Source organism: Mesoplodon mirus (genome assembly GCF_964341445.2).
Source record: "Mesoplodon mirus genome assembly, chromosome: 6".
NCBI lineage: Eukaryota > Metazoa > Chordata > Mammalia > Artiodactyla > Ziphiidae > Mesoplodon > Mesoplodon mirus.
Genome location: NC_138982.1, coordinates 29,069,539 through 29,087,297, shown reverse-complemented (window position 1 = coordinate 29,087,297; position 17,759 = coordinate 29,069,539). Strand labels below are relative to the sequence as shown.

The window sequence follows — 17,759 nt, the reverse complement described above, 5'->3', positions numbered from 1 at the left end:
CAGGGTACACATTCTCCTCCAGCTCACACGGAATGTTCACAGAGATAGATCCCATTATGAACCATAAAACACACTTTAACAAATTTGACAGAAGAGAAATCATACAGTGTCTGCCCTCAGACCACAATGAAATTAAATGAGAAATCAATAACAGAAAGGTAACTGGAAAGCCCTAAAAGGGAACTGTGTGTGTGTTAGGGAGTCTGGGTTAAGTACATCTTCTGCAAACCACAGAGAGTCGCAGAAGGTCTTAGATTAGCAAGTAGGAGCATGACTAGAAATGTGCTTTGGGAAAACAAGGCTATAACACGTGGGTTGGACTGGAAGAGAAAGTTAATAGATCCAAAGAAAACAGCTAAACAAGTAAGACACTCCAGGTAAGAGGTAAAAAGGACCCAAAACAGACTAGTAACAATGGAATAGAACTGAGCAATGTGAGAAATCTACAAATAATGACACCTAATTTGTATTTTAAAATATAAAATGTACGTCCTCACCTCATCTATTCCCATCTTCATCTTCAGTCTATGTCACCGACACCACTGAACTTTGGACACAGCAACCAACTCCTGGCTGCCCTCCCAGCTTCCGTGCTCACGTCCACCTTCACCCCACTGCACAGCAGCCAGAACTCTCTTCTCAGACCTCATACCCCTGCTCAGTATCCTCCAAGTGGGACCAAACCCACACTCCTCACTGTGGTCGGCAGGACCACCTCTCAGGCCTCCTGTGATCACCCGCCTGCAGCCACCACGGCCTCCCTTCAGCTCCTCTGAACCCTCAGCTGACTGTCACTGAGGACTCTGCACCAGCTGTCCCCTCTGCCTGGAATGGGCTTCCCCTACATCTTCACATGCCTGGCTTTTTAAAATGGGTCACTTATGGGGCTTCCCTGGTGGCGCAATGGTTGAGAATCCGCCTGCCAATGCAGGGGACATGGGTTCGAGCCCTGGTGTGGGAAGATCCCACATGCCACGGAGCAACTGGGCCCATGAGCCACAACTACTGAGCCTGTGCATCTGGAGCTTGTGCTCCACAACAAGAGAGGCCGCGATAGTGAGAGGCCCGCACACCGCAATGAAGAGTGGCCCCCACTCACCGCAACTAGAGAAAGCCCTCTCACAGAAACAAAGACCCAACACAGCCAAAAATAAATAAATAAATAAACTTAAAATCTGTCACTTCTCAGCTCAAATGTCATCTTTTCAGAGATGCCGTTGTCGATGACTATTCTTAAAGCAGCCACCCGTCTAGCTGTCCTATTATCCTGCTTGATTTCTTCACAGCAATCACCACCCTCTACCATTACCCTCTTTATCTAGACAGGCACATTGTCTCACTCCCCAGCAACCCACACTGAAATGTACATCCTGTGATGGCAGGACCTTGTCTGTCTCACTCACCACCCTGTTCCCCCAGGGAAAGGACAGGCCTGAAACAGAGTAGACATTTAGTAAAATATACACTCAGGAACACCAAATTCTCTCACAGATGCTAGTGAACGAGTAACATTCACTGAGCTGTGCGTCTTCCTTTCTTCTCCTGTTGCTTTATGAGCTGCTGTACGGACTGGATTGAAAACCATTCATTTGAGATAACATAGTACCTTCTAAAGAGGGTGTATCGGGACCTCCCTGGTGGTCCAGTGGTTAAGACTCCGTGCTTTCAATGCAGGGGGCATGTATTTGATCCCTGGTCAGGGAACTAGAATCCCACGTGCCACGCGTCCAAAAAATAAATAAATGAAATTTGTTAAAAATAAAATAAATAAATAAAGAGGGTGTATTGCCTAAAGCAGTAAAATTATTCAAGCTATTCAGCTTTTATGATTAGGCAATTTGGTGGCTTTAAAATAAGACGGACACCCTTACCTTACAAGCTAAGTTACTCGCCCCCAAATTTATACACAGATGGCAAGGAGACTTCCTCTAAATGTAGGGGAGAGCCATTGGGAGAGCCTTCTGGGGAAGCAGGTCTGCAACCTCCCCCTCCCAGACTATGAACTACAGGCCTCCTAGCAGCCTTCCCTGCATCTCAGGTTTGCCAACTTAACTAAAATGCACCAGTGAAGACAAATCATAAGGGGAAAAAAAATAGCCATATATGTGTGTTACACACATACACACATACGCATTTATAAGAAAAATACATAGAAAATATAAAACCAAATAGTTACAAGAATGTAGCTTTTGAGAAACAACATTTTCTCACACAGCAAAGCAGAAACGTTTGAGCTAAGGAACCAAAATGATGAAGAGGCTCCCAACGCCACTTCTTGTTTGGTTTGGCCATCCAACTTTTTTTCTTTGCCTTTCTCTTTTTTTCCTATTTCTTTTGGCCAATCTGGCCCATGTGGCCGCTGGTGTGTGACTGTCCCAGTGCCATGGCATGTCCATTTCCATTTAGTAACAGTAGAGGACACTGACTAAAACCCTTCTTAAACAGAAGCTGTCAAGTTTTCTAAGATAACTGCCCAGCATTTTCCAAAACAGATACCTTGACTGCTTCATTAGCAATATACACCGTGCCTTTTGTTTTTATGAGGTCTGTTTTATTGTCACTGATTACCCAGCTAGTTCCCTAAATGACTGGTGAGGAAATTCATCCTTTTGTTTTACCCCAAAAAATATTTACTGAGTGCCTCCCGGGAACCAATACAGCAGCATTCTGCCTTCTGAGACCACCTACTAGAGATCCAGCACCACCACCTGACACTGGAGGGTAGCTTCCCTATCACTGCTTAGTCCCCAGTCCTAAGCAAGCTCATCAAAATGACCCCTACCCCACACCTCCAACCCACCATCACGGCCAGTTAGCCACGGTTTTGCTGTTGTCTGAACCCATGACTCCTCTGAATTATTTCCATTTTAAAATAGAAAATCTCATTTGTTAAATATGTAGTATAACCTTATAAAAGGCCGTGTCATCTGATTATTCTGTTTGGGACCTGGAAAGAGATGAATGTCAGAGAGCCAGTGGCCCTGACATTGCACCAGGGGAGAAGGACTTGAACCAGGAGTGGGGCAGACAAGCAGAGCCACAGGAGGACCTGGAAGGAAGCAGTGGATTCAGGACTCTGCACATACCTGGCTCATCCCAGATCCCAATGATGAACTCAAATTTACTAACCTTTATGTAGTTTGCAGTTTAAAGTATAAACACACCTAATTTACTACCATTATCAACATGTTAATCTATAACAATCCCTTGAGGTGGTTACTCTTATCCTTGTTTTATGGAAATGGACACCTAAGGGGGAAAGATGTTTGTTGAAATTAATTTGTCCAGGATTATAGCATACATTGCTAGAACTTACCCTGGGCTCTTCCTACACAAATTCCATGTAATTCTCACTACATGACCCAAAAAGATGAGGTCCAATATATAAAAGTTATAGACATTAACTACATGCTAAATAAAGAACCAATCTTCATATAGTAAATATTGAGTAAACTGAGTTGTTTGCAAACTTGAACGGTGTCAAGAGGACGAGAAGTAAGGTGGGGGGTAAAAATAATAGTTGTCATTTAAAAAGTAATTTGATTAGAAAGGGATTCAAAGGTGTAAAGCAAAAGATAATTTTTTTTAGCAAAACCAGTATTAAGACTATAAAATATAACTTTAATCAGAGCACATGACTTCAAACAATCATTGGGAACTGAAAAACTGATTTAAATAGTTAAGTATTTACATATTATTTTAATAATATAAATGTAATTTACTTTGACAAAGGGAACACAAAAATCTATACTTTAAGAATAGAAAGTAATTATTATTATCAAACTTTGGCCAAAATAACTGTTAACACAAGTAGAATACTGCATTCAATTAAGATTGTATATTTTGCTAAAATTGCAAAGAGGTAACGCTAGTTTGAATTATTGAAAGTAACCTGTAAGTAGTTCTACATACGTTCTTTTGACATCTTGTTCAATCATTGACCGAAGTTCTTTATCCTGGAAGAATTTGTTCCAAAGACTCTGAAATAAGGAAAGCAACCTATTTAAAATAATACCCCAACTTTGCTTGACTTTTATGATCTCAATTTAATAATTAAATGATTAAATTTATCCCTCTCTGAGTTATGATTTTACATTGCAGATAGGAAACCTGACCCTGGAAAAATTATTAAAATCTACTGTAATCTCAGAAACACATCCTTATTCTAACATCAACTTTTCCAGTGATATTATTGTGTACATTTAAAGTTTTCTACTATCTGCTTAAAGTGAATGATACTTTTACTGCTACACATCTGCTGCTACCCCTACAACAACAAAAAGGTCCGCCTGGATTAGAGGAAGCCCATTGGCCAAGTGGTCACACTTGAACCTGACCTGAACTGCCAACGCACTAATTAAGATATGTAACGTTTTCTACTACGCTCTATTAGGTTTTATAATCAAATAGATTTTTATGTACTTTTTAAAATGTGAACTTAAAGTTTTAAAAATTGCTTAATATTTCATGCTGCTATACCATAGACTACGTTATAATAATTACATGTATCAGGAAAAAGAAATGTTAATACTATGTAGAAAATAGAGAAAAAAAAGTCTGTTAACATGGAAATAGGAATTAGAGCAGCAACTGAAGAAGTTATACAATCAATACCTCTGAGGTAGTAATTACTCCTTGTGGGCCTGATCTTTTTCGTGATCTTTAAAAACTTGTTCACAGATTCACTACAAACAGTTGCTTTCCTTCGTGTGACTTGGTCCTTCCAGGTGAAGCCTTCTCCACCTTTGTCAGGAAGGGAGGCTCTCTGCAGCCTTCCCGCTCCCCCCTGCGACCCTGGGAGGACAGTTCTACCCTCAGCTTCGTGCTCTTCTCTCTGACCCTCGGCTCTTGCAGACCCCTGGGGCCTCTTCTTGGCAGTGCCCTTCCCCAGAAATAGACCATTGGCATGGAATAAAGCCCATCTGGTTTTAGGTGGTATAACTTGTGGGGTAAAAAAATAATAATAATTGGTATGGTATAACACTGCTTTCGTGGTGATGGATAACAAGACATAAGCATACTCTTATGGGTAAAAGCGGTTGAGATATGAATAAAGACAAACTTTACCCCTTCATCCTGGGAAAGGGGATTATTGATCATCAAGTCTTGCTGGCCAACAACCTTCCTCGGGTTTGTGATGTGCTGGGAAAGAAAGAGAGAAAACACAAATGCAAAGATCAGAGGCTACTGGACTCCAAAGCATACTTAAGAAAACAATTCCATTAATTAAAGTACAACTTACTATTTCTTTAATGTTGCTATACCATGCTCTTAATTCTTTAATTCTATTTATCCACTGACTTTTATCTTGAGGAAGAACACAAAGAAAGAGCTGTCAAAAAAAAAAAAAAGGAAACTTTCATAAAAATCCTAAGAAGTAAAATGTCAAACTATGGCAAATGGCACCACCTGAAAACTGAAGAAGATATTCATATTCATGTTATCATTCCAATCCTCAGTCAATTATATTTGGGGGTATTTAAGAAATATATAAATTTGGACAATTCCAAAAGTGAACAAAGGCCAAAGAACAAGATCCCAAAAGCTACATCACAAGGTGGAATCAACCTCCCTTCCAAATTTATAATAAAAGTGAACAAGAAAAATTCATTGAGGTTCAAGTACAATTCTATTTTACATTCTTACATTAAGTGGGGGGGGGCTGCTGGGGTGTATGAACAGGCGCAAGGTCCAATTTGTAGTTTCAAGGTTTCAGATCTGTCTTCAAACAAGCAGGTAAAGGACAGAGAGGAACAATCTGAGGACACAGCCTGAGCACTGAAGCCTCTCCTTCTACAGCAGAAAATGTAATTTACAACTAGCAGTCAGCTTATGAAAATAACAAGCATTCTTAAAAAGACAAATTTGATTTAATTTAGCTTAATACAACATTTAAAAAAATCTGGGTTTGAGTTTATTTTTAGCGAATGAAGGAGACATTAAAAAGTTCAACAACAAGGAGTTGGGGGTGGGCCCAAACCTCCTGTGTACAAACAGCCGAGCAGCACAACCCCTGCCTCCACTGCCTGCACCAAACGCAAGAAAAATGCACTTCGACTATTAAATCTAAATAATTAAATTTCAAACTGTCTACTACATTATGTGTTCCTTACTGTCTTCACTTGCAGGCTCCGTATGCTGAATTTGTGCAGATGAATCCTAAACAACTTTCAAGAGAAGTCATTTTAAAAGTGAGTCTCAATCTAAATTGATTCACTTTGAGCGAACAAAAAGGGACAGATTTCTGAGCGATGAAAGAGATACTGTAGCTCATCATCACTCATGTGGTGACCGATGGGCTTTCTCTGGAAGGAGACTGACCTAATCTCCCTCCAGTTCTCCTTCTTGCTGCCCCTCTCTCGGTGTTTCTAGTACAAAAAATATGGAAAATCTTTTCCATCTGTTATTCGTGAAGAAAAAAGGGAGAGCGACTACATGACGGCACTTGATAAAGTAGGAGCCTGAAAACATTCACACACACGCACACCCCCTTCCAGCAGCAAGGATTTCTGCGAATGCCTCTGGGGACCCGGAAGGCGTTACTTGAGTTCCACGCCATCAAATGGGATGAAAAGACCGTTATTTCAAATGACTCCTTCACCATCGCCGGCTATCCAGGGCTAAGGTGGTTCAACCTTATTAGCAAATGTCCTATGAAAGATAAACCTGGATAGCCAAAACCTCGAGAGTGAAGTCTCTTGGAAAATTCAGTGATCCCCCGCATGGGTGATCTTCTGGGGCATCAGGTAATGTGTTGATATACTGCAACTACAAACTGTAAATAAATATTTTCTTCTTACCTTCCAGCAAATGCTGCGGAATCTGCTGCTTCTCAGCTGCCCATTAATCCCCTTCTGCCTTATTGTTGCCAAGTAATTGTTGTTTACAAATAGTTCTTCCCATTCTTTCCTAGATGCAAGAAACCAAAGCATGGGGATCCTTTTGTTAAAATTCTCTGCTTGGAGAGGACTGCTACAGGAATTTAATTTTAAATAAGTCTCAGAAATGCAACTTTTAAAACGTATATATTTATTTGTGTACTGTTTCTGAATGCATGGCTGTCTTTTTGGACAGAGTTCTTTAGTAGATTTAATGAATATGTAGATCGCTATAATTATGCCAGCTACTGAAATTCCTAATGTCTATGGAGGCTATTCCACTGCCTCTAAAATGATGGTACTGCAGTTCAGTGAATCAAGAAAAAAATGAATATTAATATAAGTATATGACTTCTTTAGCCATTGACAAAGATATACTTGCTCCAAAAATACACAACCAAAAAGTGAGCCATGGATCGTATTGGCTTCTCACCTGAAATATTTCATTAAATCAACTCATTTTTCTTTCATGTCAAGCTGGGCAATTATATAGAAGACTACTTTCTTTAGTTTTTAGTACAATTTACTATTGAAATCTCTGCAACTTCTTTCCACACGATCAGTTTTAAAATTTTAACAGGTGCAGGCAAATGTGAAAAAAACATCAAAAAAATTTAAAAGCCTCACTGTAAAAACTGTGAAAGGCAAGCTTGAGTACCCTGCCTCCTGTACCTATGGCTGAGGAGATAAACAACTGAAATATGCCTCCCAGGCATGCAGACACCAGGGGCCCAACACCTGTGCCTCATTAATATACAAGTAAATCTGCCCTACTGGGAAACAATTGGAAATTAATTGTCCCAAACCATTTACTGAGTTTGAATAAAGGAAGCAAACCTATATTCCCTGTGTCTGGTACCAAACTAAACATCAAGAATCATTTGTCAACAGTTGAGGCTACTGAGTGCAGCTTTATGAAATTTCTCTCAGATTCCATAATGCCACAATAAACTTATAATGTAAAATTTATTATCAAAGCTGCAAGCCTGGCAATCTCTTCAGAGACCAACTCGCGAGAGAAAGCCTCTAAACCCCTCAATCATCCTTCTCTGTAACACACAGTTGTCGCCGGCCAGACCCAACTCGTGTTCAGAAAGGACAGCCATACGCAAGGCGATCTTAGAGCCGGTATCATAACCAACTGCACACCTAACGTGCAAAACCCTGACTGCAGAGCAAGCTGCATCTTCCCCACAGAGGTTTCCAGAAGAGTGGCCGAGGTAATGGCACGTTCCCTAACGCCACGAGCAGGAGAACTTCCAGCCTCAGCCCCGCAGCACTGATCTCCAGCCGCGCCAAGCTTCTGTCAGAAGGGGCTTGTGGCTAAGTGTGACAAATGCGACACACACGCCAACCCTATGCTGGAAAGAAATAAATTCCTACCACTGCTCCATGAAAATGTCTTATTTCCATCACCCTATTCATGAAAGAAAATAATATTTCATTTTGATTTCACTTGCTTTTGTATCATTAGTAAAACCGAAAATTTTTCATGCTTTTGGGCCATTTTATTTCTTCTTTTTTAAAACTTCCTTTCTGTAAAATGGAATAATAATAATAGCATCTACCTCAAATAATTATCATGAGAATTAAAATATATGAATAGTCCTTAGAAGGGGACTGGAATATCATAACATTTTAGAAAATTAATATTAATAATAATTATAACACAGCTTTTATCTTGGTGTCTTGGGCTTATTGTTCCGAGAGGAGTTTTTCATACCTTAAAGACATCACACCTTTTTCTGCCATATATATATATATATATATATATATATATTTTTTTTTTTTTTTTTTTTTTGCGGTACGCGGGCCTCTCACTGTTGTGGCCTCTCCCGTTGCGGAGCACAGGCTCCGGACGCACAGGCTCAGCGGTCATGGCTCACGGGCCCAGCTGCTCCGCGGCATGTGGGATCTTCCCGGACCGGGGCACGAACCCGTGTCCCCTGCATCGGCAGGCGGACTCTCAACCACTGCGCCACAGGGAAGCCCCCATATATACGTATTTTTTTTTTTTTTTCTTTTTGCGGTATGCGGGCCTCTCACTGTTGTGGCCTCCCCCGTCGCGGAGCACAGGCTCCGGACGCGCAGGCCCAGCGGCCATGGCTCACGGGCCCAACCGCTCCGCGGCATGTGGGATCCTCCCAGACCGGGGCACGAACCCGTATCCCCTGCATCGGCAGGCGGACTCTCAACCACTGCGCCACCAGGGAGGCCCTATACGTATTTTTAACACAATTATTTTGATTTTCAACACGCTGAAGCTTTTTGTGTATAATTTAAACCTAACATTTATTTCCTCTTGATGCTCTTTCCATTGTTTTCAGGCTTAAGTAATCCTTAGCCACTCCAAGTTCAAAGAAATGTTCACTGAATTCTTGAGTTTTTGGAACATCACTTTAGTCCATTTGTATTATGTATCATACTTTAAATATATTATCCATTTCCCAACAGTTTCACATATATTACCCACATCTCACTGTTCAAGTTTTGTTTTTATACAGTTTGTAGTAATACTCAAAGAGGGGATAAAAAACGAGTACAAAGAGCGTTACAGGAATACAGCTCCAAAAACGTGCCTATGTTTAAATAGCTTGTGGTCTATGAACAGAAAGCACAGATTTCAAATGGAATAATTTGTCCGAGACCATGCAGTTCCGTGGCCTGAAAACGCCAATACCTTCCCAATCAGAGAGGTAAAGTGTGAGGCAATGACTCTTCCAGCCTCTTCCAAAATCAGCTCCTATTCACAGGTACCAAGACATTGTGAAAGTAGACACAGCTGGTGGCGAGATTCATTGCCATCTTGTCAAGGTCAGGAGCCTTTCAAGGTCAAGTTACACACCACTTACGTAATGAAGGATAATTATTTGTTAGCTCAAATAAGACCCTGTGCCTTGATTACGGTGTTGGTAAAGAATAAAGGAGACTGAGGCATGCGAAATGGAAACATTCTCTCTGAAATTCACAATCATTTAAATTTATTCATAGGTACTCATAGTTCCAATTAAGGCACAAATCTCAAACTGATGGAGAGCTCTAACAACAGAAATACTATATAAAAGCCACGAGAAAACATATTAATTGTCTTTCTCTTCTACGGAATGGTGCTTCATTAATAAACTGTGATACAGAGTAAACATAATAAACATTTATTCAGTGCCTACTGTGTGCTTAGCACTCAGAGATATTTGAAAAAGCATATTTTAAAAAGTTAAAGGGAGTAGACGGATGTGTAAACCAATAATCACATGATTAAGGCAAAGCACGCTGGCAGTGCAGAGGAGGGTGAAATAATTTTATATCTAAAAAGTAAAACTCGGTATAAAAAATGATAAATAGTATCCCCGTAGGCACTGAAATGCCACCCTAAAAACTGAGCTGTCAGAGGTTAAACAGTCTATAGAGGACAAAATGTTGGAAAGTTGAGCCCTTTGAAGGGAGCTGGAAAAAAATAAAAGTTTTTTCCAATCACAAATACAAATGGTGGACAACACTCCTGAACTCAGGTGAAGACCTGGGAAAACAATAGTAAGTACTGAGGAGTCAGTGGTGGAATTTTGCAGTTTAATTAAAAAAATAAAGAAAAGGTAGTTGCTAAACTTTGTCTTACACAGGAAAACATATAGTCTGTCACAGCAAAAATCTAGCAGCGATGTTCTCAAAATGTTAAAAAAAAATCCATTCAAAAATGCTTAAAAAAAGTCCATTCAAAATATATAATATTCTGGGTAAATCACTTTTAACCTCTACAACAACCCTCCTGGGGTGAATAATTTTAACCCCTCCCCCCTCCATGAATGACAAAACTGAGGCCCAGAAAAATTAAATAAGTTGTCAAGAGAGAAATGGAATGAGAATTAGAAAAAGCACCTTCCAGAATAACATGGCTGAAAACACTAAAGGGAAGCATAATACTCCACACATCAAGGGACATAAATGGCCCCTGGCAACAAGGCAATATAGGAATGCGACCTTATATTTTCTTCCTTACATTTTTAGAGTTTGAACATCAAGTCCAAAAGTATAGAGAGAAGTTTTCACCAGTTGGACTGAGAAAGTAAGTCAACAGATGTTGTGAGTGGTTTAAGAACACATGGGACATTTAGGTGCATAATCGCCTCAAATGGAACCTGGGCCTTAAAAACTCTCTGGATAACGCACTAGTGCCATCTAGTGGCAACGACTCTGCATTGCAGGCACTGGGTCCCTGAAAACGTAACCAGCATCTAAGCAAGAAGAGGCAGGAATGGGCTGTTTCATTTCCCCTGCCAATGTTAGCCGATTAGTTGTGGCTGCCCTGGAAGCACTGTGTTCAGGATTCTGAGAACACCTCTGTGCTCCTCAGGGAAGAATTGGCCATGAACACTACAATAATTTCTAAATAAGTGAAATTAATTTTTGTAGCAGCAATGGATGCCTTTCATTTAAGAAGAACTATTTAGGTAGTTAAGGCTCTTGCAATTTTTTTTTTGACATGGAAATCAACTAGTATTTGCAGTGAAGAAATACAGCTGATGATCATAAGGAGATAACTATTTCTAATTATATATTTTAATGTATTTTCTCAAGATACACACATAAAATTAGTATGAAACTGGTTAGCACCTTCTCAATTTAATTGTTTAAATACTTTTGTAACCTAAAGAATGCAAAAATGACGAGGCAATTCTGGAATAAAAAATTTCTGAATTGTCCCAAATGAGGATACACTAGAGAAAATAACTTTATACTCTATACTTTATATGATGGTTTCACCCGATTTTCTGACTTTATTTAGACAGGGAACAATGTCTCTGTGGAGCTAACGTAAGAAATCCAGACAACTACAATAACTGAGAAGAGTTCATAGACTACACACTACATACTACTACAGTCTAGTACTGAGTATCTCCAATACTTGGTCAAGAGGAGCTACGTTGGCTTTTACTGATAATAAAGTTGCTGCGTGGAGCAGAGGAGGGCTCGTCACCACAGGGAAGGTCGAGAAGTCACAGACAAGCTGGGGGCAGCAGGGTGGAACAGGAGCTCTCAGAGATGGCCCTGTGGTTTACAAGGTCACCAGTCAACCATCGTCATCTCATCTTTGAGATGTGACTAGAGGAACAGTAGAACAGTAGAGGAACAGTAGACTAGTAGAACGGTAGAACTAAAGGCCAGGTCAAAGGAAGGTGGTCTTTAAGGCAGACAAGTTGGGTAGAATACTTGAAGGTGAGGAACCACAGGTAAGAAAACTGCATCTGACACATAATGGTTTATACAATTTTATAATCCTAAAGTGCACGCCAATATGTGAGGAGATTGCCATATTAATTACGATCATATTTGCTTTATCGAATGCAAAGGGAGAAAGGACACAGTAAATTTTTTAATCTGTATAGAAATATATCAGGGAAAGATTTATCTTAATGAAAGGGCTGTACCATGATTCCAATATTCCACATAGAAGAGTATGTGCCTTTACACCATTTTAAAGGGGTGGTTTTTAAAATACTATCGAAATAGAACAAGGAACGTCTAACTTAAAAATCAAAGGAAATAGGAGAAGTGTAAATTAGGTATGTCAGCATCAGACTATAAAGTGTGGCACCAGATCTGGGTAAGCTACAACATTAGGACTGCAGGTGCCAAGATCAACCAGATAAACACTGATGTTATCTATAATTACCTCATTTTTAGCTTAAATCACAGGTAATGAGGAACTCAGAGACTCTAAAAAGCAATTAGAAACTATACTGGCTTTTTTGCTTCCTATATCAGGAATTTTTTAAAACTTACTTTTATTTAAAGCTTTTTTTTCCCCTCCATAATGAAACATCAGGGCATATTACTTATACATATATAAATACATATAAAAACAAAAACAACTCACAATTATTCGCAAGCCTAAAATGGATTTCTTCATATTTCTAGGTGAAAAATGTTCTCATGTGATGAGGCATCATTGAAACAAAGGCAACTGATAGTTCAGCGTGTGGTGATTTGTTAAAATTAATTTACAATGATGTTTTGATTCGGGTTTGGATTTAACTGTGAATTGAGAAATCTTGAGCTTCCATGTCAATATTCACAAGGTGGATAACAACTGAGTTAGAAACAGTTTTGGACTGTCAGATATAATAATTTTTTTAATGTATTATTTTCTTCAAAATATAGTGTTTAAGAGCTTCTAAATTCAGGATCATATTAAAAGTACTCAACAAATGTACTTTTAGAAAAGAAATAAGAAAAGCTGTGTCATGAGGTTATAAAAAATTAAGCACATTATAAAAGTCATATTACTAATCAAAGGATCAAACATATAGAAATGAGGTGAGAAAAGGACCTGTTCTAGACAATCGCTACGAAGTTGTCTGAAATGAATGTTTTCTATTCCATGGTTTACTGATGTTTCTTATGTAATTAACACGTAGGGGAAATCCCTTTCTTCAAGACACCTCGCTGCAGACCTCCACCTTCTTGGCCCCCGTCCCGCCCTCGTTTTCCTTGTTATTGGTGATAACCAGCATGGACTTGATATCTTATTTTCTATATGATAAAGAATTTACCACACAGTCTATGATGTAAACAATACTGCAATGGAAATACAGATCTGAAAACAAATTATTTTCTAGTCATTTAGAAGAAAGCATTTATTTCCCAAAATCTGATGTCCTAATTTAAAGTCAATCCTGTTTCTTAAACCATGTTTTCCAAGACGGGGTTGACTTGTAGGGAATAACACATATAGAAATACATGTACTTTTTTTTTTTCTTTTTGCGGTATGCGGGCCTCTCACTGTTGTGGCCTCTCCCGTTGCGGAGCACAGGCTCCGGACGCACAGGCTCAGCGGCCATGGCTCACGGGCCCAGCCGCTCCACGGCATATGGGATCCTCCCAGACCGGGGCACGAACCCGTATCCCCTGCATCGGCAGGCGGACTCTCAACCACTGCGCCACCAGGGAGGCCCTACATGTACTTTTGAAATAAATACTTTCTCTTAAAAAGATTTAAGTGGATTATATTTTAACTGAATCCATCATTCATTTGATGACCAGCACTATGCAATAGAACTTCCTAAGATGACAGAAATGTCCTCTATCTGACCATCCAATATGGTAATCACTACTCACACGTGGCTACTAAACAAGTGAAATATGGCTAGTGCAACTGAATTACAACTGTTTATTGTCTTATTTTAATTAATTTAAACCTAAACTCAGCCCCATGTCACTAGTGGTTCCTATATCAGACAGTGAAACTGTTTTAGGATGATAAACCATTCATATATGCATTCCCTTTTAAAGTACCAACTAAAAAGGTTCAAGAGATGTAAAGATAAATATGCACATGATACATACTCATATAGTGTCCCTGGGGAAAGAAGACAGAAATACATTAAAAGCTAGACTATACAAGTGGTTAAAAAATCAAGATGATTCTATGAGAGACGTAACACAGTATAAAATTCACTCTGGGGGCTTCCCTGGTGGCGCAGTGGTTGAGAGTCCGCCTGCCGGTGCAGGGGACGCGGGTTTGGGCCCCGGTCCGGGAGGATCCCACATGCCGCGGGGTGGCTGGGCCCGTAAGCCATGGCCGCTGAGCCTGCGCGTCTGGAGCCTGTGCTCCGCAACGGGAGAGGCCACAACAGTGAGAGGCCCGTGTACCGCAAAAAAAAAAAAAATTAACTCTAAGTAAAATCAGATATACATGTAAAAGTTATTTTTTCTTTTTTTCTTTTTCGTCTCTTAGCTCACTGCCTCCCACTGTGTTTCTGTCTCCATCACCACTCTCTGCCTCCTGCTTCCTCCCACCTCCCTCTTTACTCACACATACACACTCACACACACACACTCACATTCACACGCTAACACACAACACACATTCACACACACACAACACGCTCACACACACTCACACACAAACGCACACTCACACATACACACACACACTCACACACATAAAAGTTAGAAAAGCAGATCTTTAGTGATGACAGTGGTACATCTATAAGTAACCAAAAATGATCGATACTGGAAAGTATCAGACCTGAGGTTTGGACTATGAGCATACTATAACCATACTTGGCAAGAGACTGGCTCAAAGATCCAGGAAATGGTAATTTAAAATGAAGATCAGCGGGCCACGTGATCAAATAAACTTTAATTCAAGGTCAATGTGTACTTTATAATTTGTTAGACTAATGTACCTGGGAAAACAACTTTACATGGGCCCCTGGAAAAATAAGGAAATACCCCCAACCCCAGGGTGACTAGAAAACATCACTCATTTATAGTTAAAAAGAAAAAAAAAATGCACTGATTTTAAAAATCCATGCTTGAATACCTAATTTACCCAGCATGATGAAAGGCCAATGTATGCCATTTTCTCAACTCAAAAATGTTGAGAGTACCAAAACGTTTCTAAAACTTAAAGGAGTTTTTTTCCAGATGTGATACATTTGGGGAATGCATGGCTATTTGCTTCTACATTAAATAACTCCACACTGCTTGGCTTTTGGAGTTTTCCATTCTGTTTTTAGTGGCATTTCTCTCATGGCCATTGTTTTCAGGTGATCAGCTATCGATTCGTAAAATAATATGTTAGCTTTCAGAAATCCTACATCTCCACCCCTGTCACTTGCTCACTTTTTCTTTTCTAAAACCAAGACAACAAAGTAAACTTTGAACTGTCATACATTCTAGCCTATTTCAATAACATAAACTATATTATCCTTTTTCAAGGAAAAAAAATGAGAAACTAGGTAAGTGGAAGCACTTTGAGAACTGGAAGGGCTTTCCTGTGACTAAATCTACCTAAATAAACAAATTCTTTGGCTATTTTAACATTTTCCCCATTTCTAACTTTCTGATTACATCTTCCTTGGGTGAAGATATTAGAAATTTGACCTCTAAATAACTGATATGTTACTGCATCTACAAAGAAAAGAGGGGAGATCCCTTTTCTCAACACTAGACACTGGGAGACACTGAAGTGGAGGAATCAGGGTGTGGAGACCCAGTTCCAGCCCGCACGCTGCTTCCCATGCAGGCCTGAACACCAGTGGCAGCGGTACTTCTCGCACCAAGTTTTTGAAACAGCTGCTCCACGTCACAGTGGAAGACGAGTGGTTTTCTCACGACCTCCTTGCCCAAATTAAATTATGCTTCATAAAAAATCCTCTGTTAATATGCAGACATATTCTCCACTGCTGAAATTTTGTCATTTGAAAGTTCATGTACTTCAAAAGAACCCAAATCTAGTCCTGACTTCATAAAAGACCTTTCGTTACTTTGTTATTTGCTGTTCAGTTAGTTCATACATGTGATAATTCAGATATTCCCAAATGGATGCCACAAAACAATTAATTATACGACCACAGATATCTTTATAATGAACGAGAGCGGGATGTTTTCGTAAAGTTGTTGCGTGGAATGCTACTATAAGATTGAAAATCAGCCCCGGAAGAAAATTTTCATTTTTTCTACAGAACTTTTAAAAATACTATAATTAGGAATGGTGCCTAGAGAGACAGAGGCAGGAAAATGGGCTCCTTCTCTAGGGAGCAGGCTCCATCAACAGCTCAGGGGCAGCAGGAGAAAAGGGGGTGGGAGCAGTGTTCAAAATGCCAAACAGACCACTCCGGCTCTCTTAATTTATCCTACCCCCTCCACCCTACCCCAGATCTCTCAGGTGGGAATAAATGAGGTCAGAATACAAAGGAGAGACTCAGGCTCTGAGCGTGGCCCTGTGGTGCCTGTGGAGAGGGACGGGCAAGCAAAGGACAGGAGTTACTTTGGAGATTATAAATTTATTCTTGTGAACCGAATAAGATCCAAACAACCAGAACTCTGTGCCTGATTCAGTGACAGTGGGGCTCTACCACTCAAGGGAGCTTTAAGATCTAGAAGCATGTTAAACACTGGAGTGAGAGTGAAGAGATGGTGTGCAACTATTCTGCTTTGCTTCAGATGGGTTCAGAGACTTGGTCATGTCATCCAAATTAGTTTTCTAATCTGAACAAGTAGCTGGAAATACAATCTTTGAAACTCCTTGAGAATATGTCTACCAGACTAAACTACTTCTATATCTATCTCAGAAAAGTGCCTCTATGATCATGGAATGAAAACTAGGTCCATATGTTCAGATGATGCTAGGACATCTTTTTAATTTTCAAATATTCTCTCATTACCAGGCTAATTTTATTCCATAGCTGGTTTACTGATTTCTCGCTTATTTCTAGGCACGTAATATTCACTCTCAATTGTAACATTATCAACTATTTCATATAATTTTGTGCAATTTAAAGATTCACATTTTCAACTCCCAGTTAACATTTTTGATCACTGATTTAGATGTATCAAACATCTGTGATACACTGAAATCTACTGTCAAAAATAGCAGTTCCTGCAAAGTAACAATGTCACCACAATGAAACAGTTATATGTAAATACCCATGTTTATGAGTTTGTCACTGACAAATACAAGGCCAACCGAATCTACCCATTCTGAGTGCCCCAAACCCCCAAAGAATGCATTGCTGAAGTAGAAAATGAAGAATGTCTTTGTTCATATCGTTCACCTCACGGAAAACTCCTGTTCATCTACTTTGTCTAGCAAACTTATCTATCCTCCCAACCACAACCCACCCTCAATATTAACTAGCCCGTCTGGTATTCCCCTAGTTCTTGGTGAAATGCCCCCACGATGATACCAGTCCTCACGTATGCTAGTTTCTTCCATGTCTGTCTCCCCTCCTAGATCACAAGTGCACCAAGAACAGGGTCTTTGTTTTAATCTTTGTCTAGCACACTGGCTGGCCTGTAATGGGTGCAGAATAACGATCTGCAGAATGAATGAAGATACGTTAGGTCTCATGATGAACAACAACAAACTTTCATAT

General features: G+C 39.8%; 1 protein-coding gene across 2 annotated transcripts in view; it reads right to left on the bottom strand.

The window, feature by feature from the left end:
- The window catches only part of TBC1D5 (TBC1 domain family member 5), a 563,684-nt gene that overhangs the window by 254,889 nt on the left and 291,036 nt on the right, over positions 1-17,759 (bottom strand). For both annotated transcript variants that reach the window (XM_082625793.1, XM_082625794.1), the window contains 4 exons: positions 6,801-6,909; positions 5,243-5,332; positions 5,068-5,142; positions 3,913-3,980 (listed from right to left, as the gene is read on the bottom strand). In XM_082625793.1, coding sequence (XP_082481919.1) covers positions 3,913-3,980; positions 5,068-5,142; positions 5,243-5,332; positions 6,801-6,909 — 342 coding nt within the window. The remainder of the gene's footprint in view (positions 1-3,912; positions 3,981-5,067; positions 5,143-5,242; positions 5,333-6,800; positions 6,910-17,759) is intronic.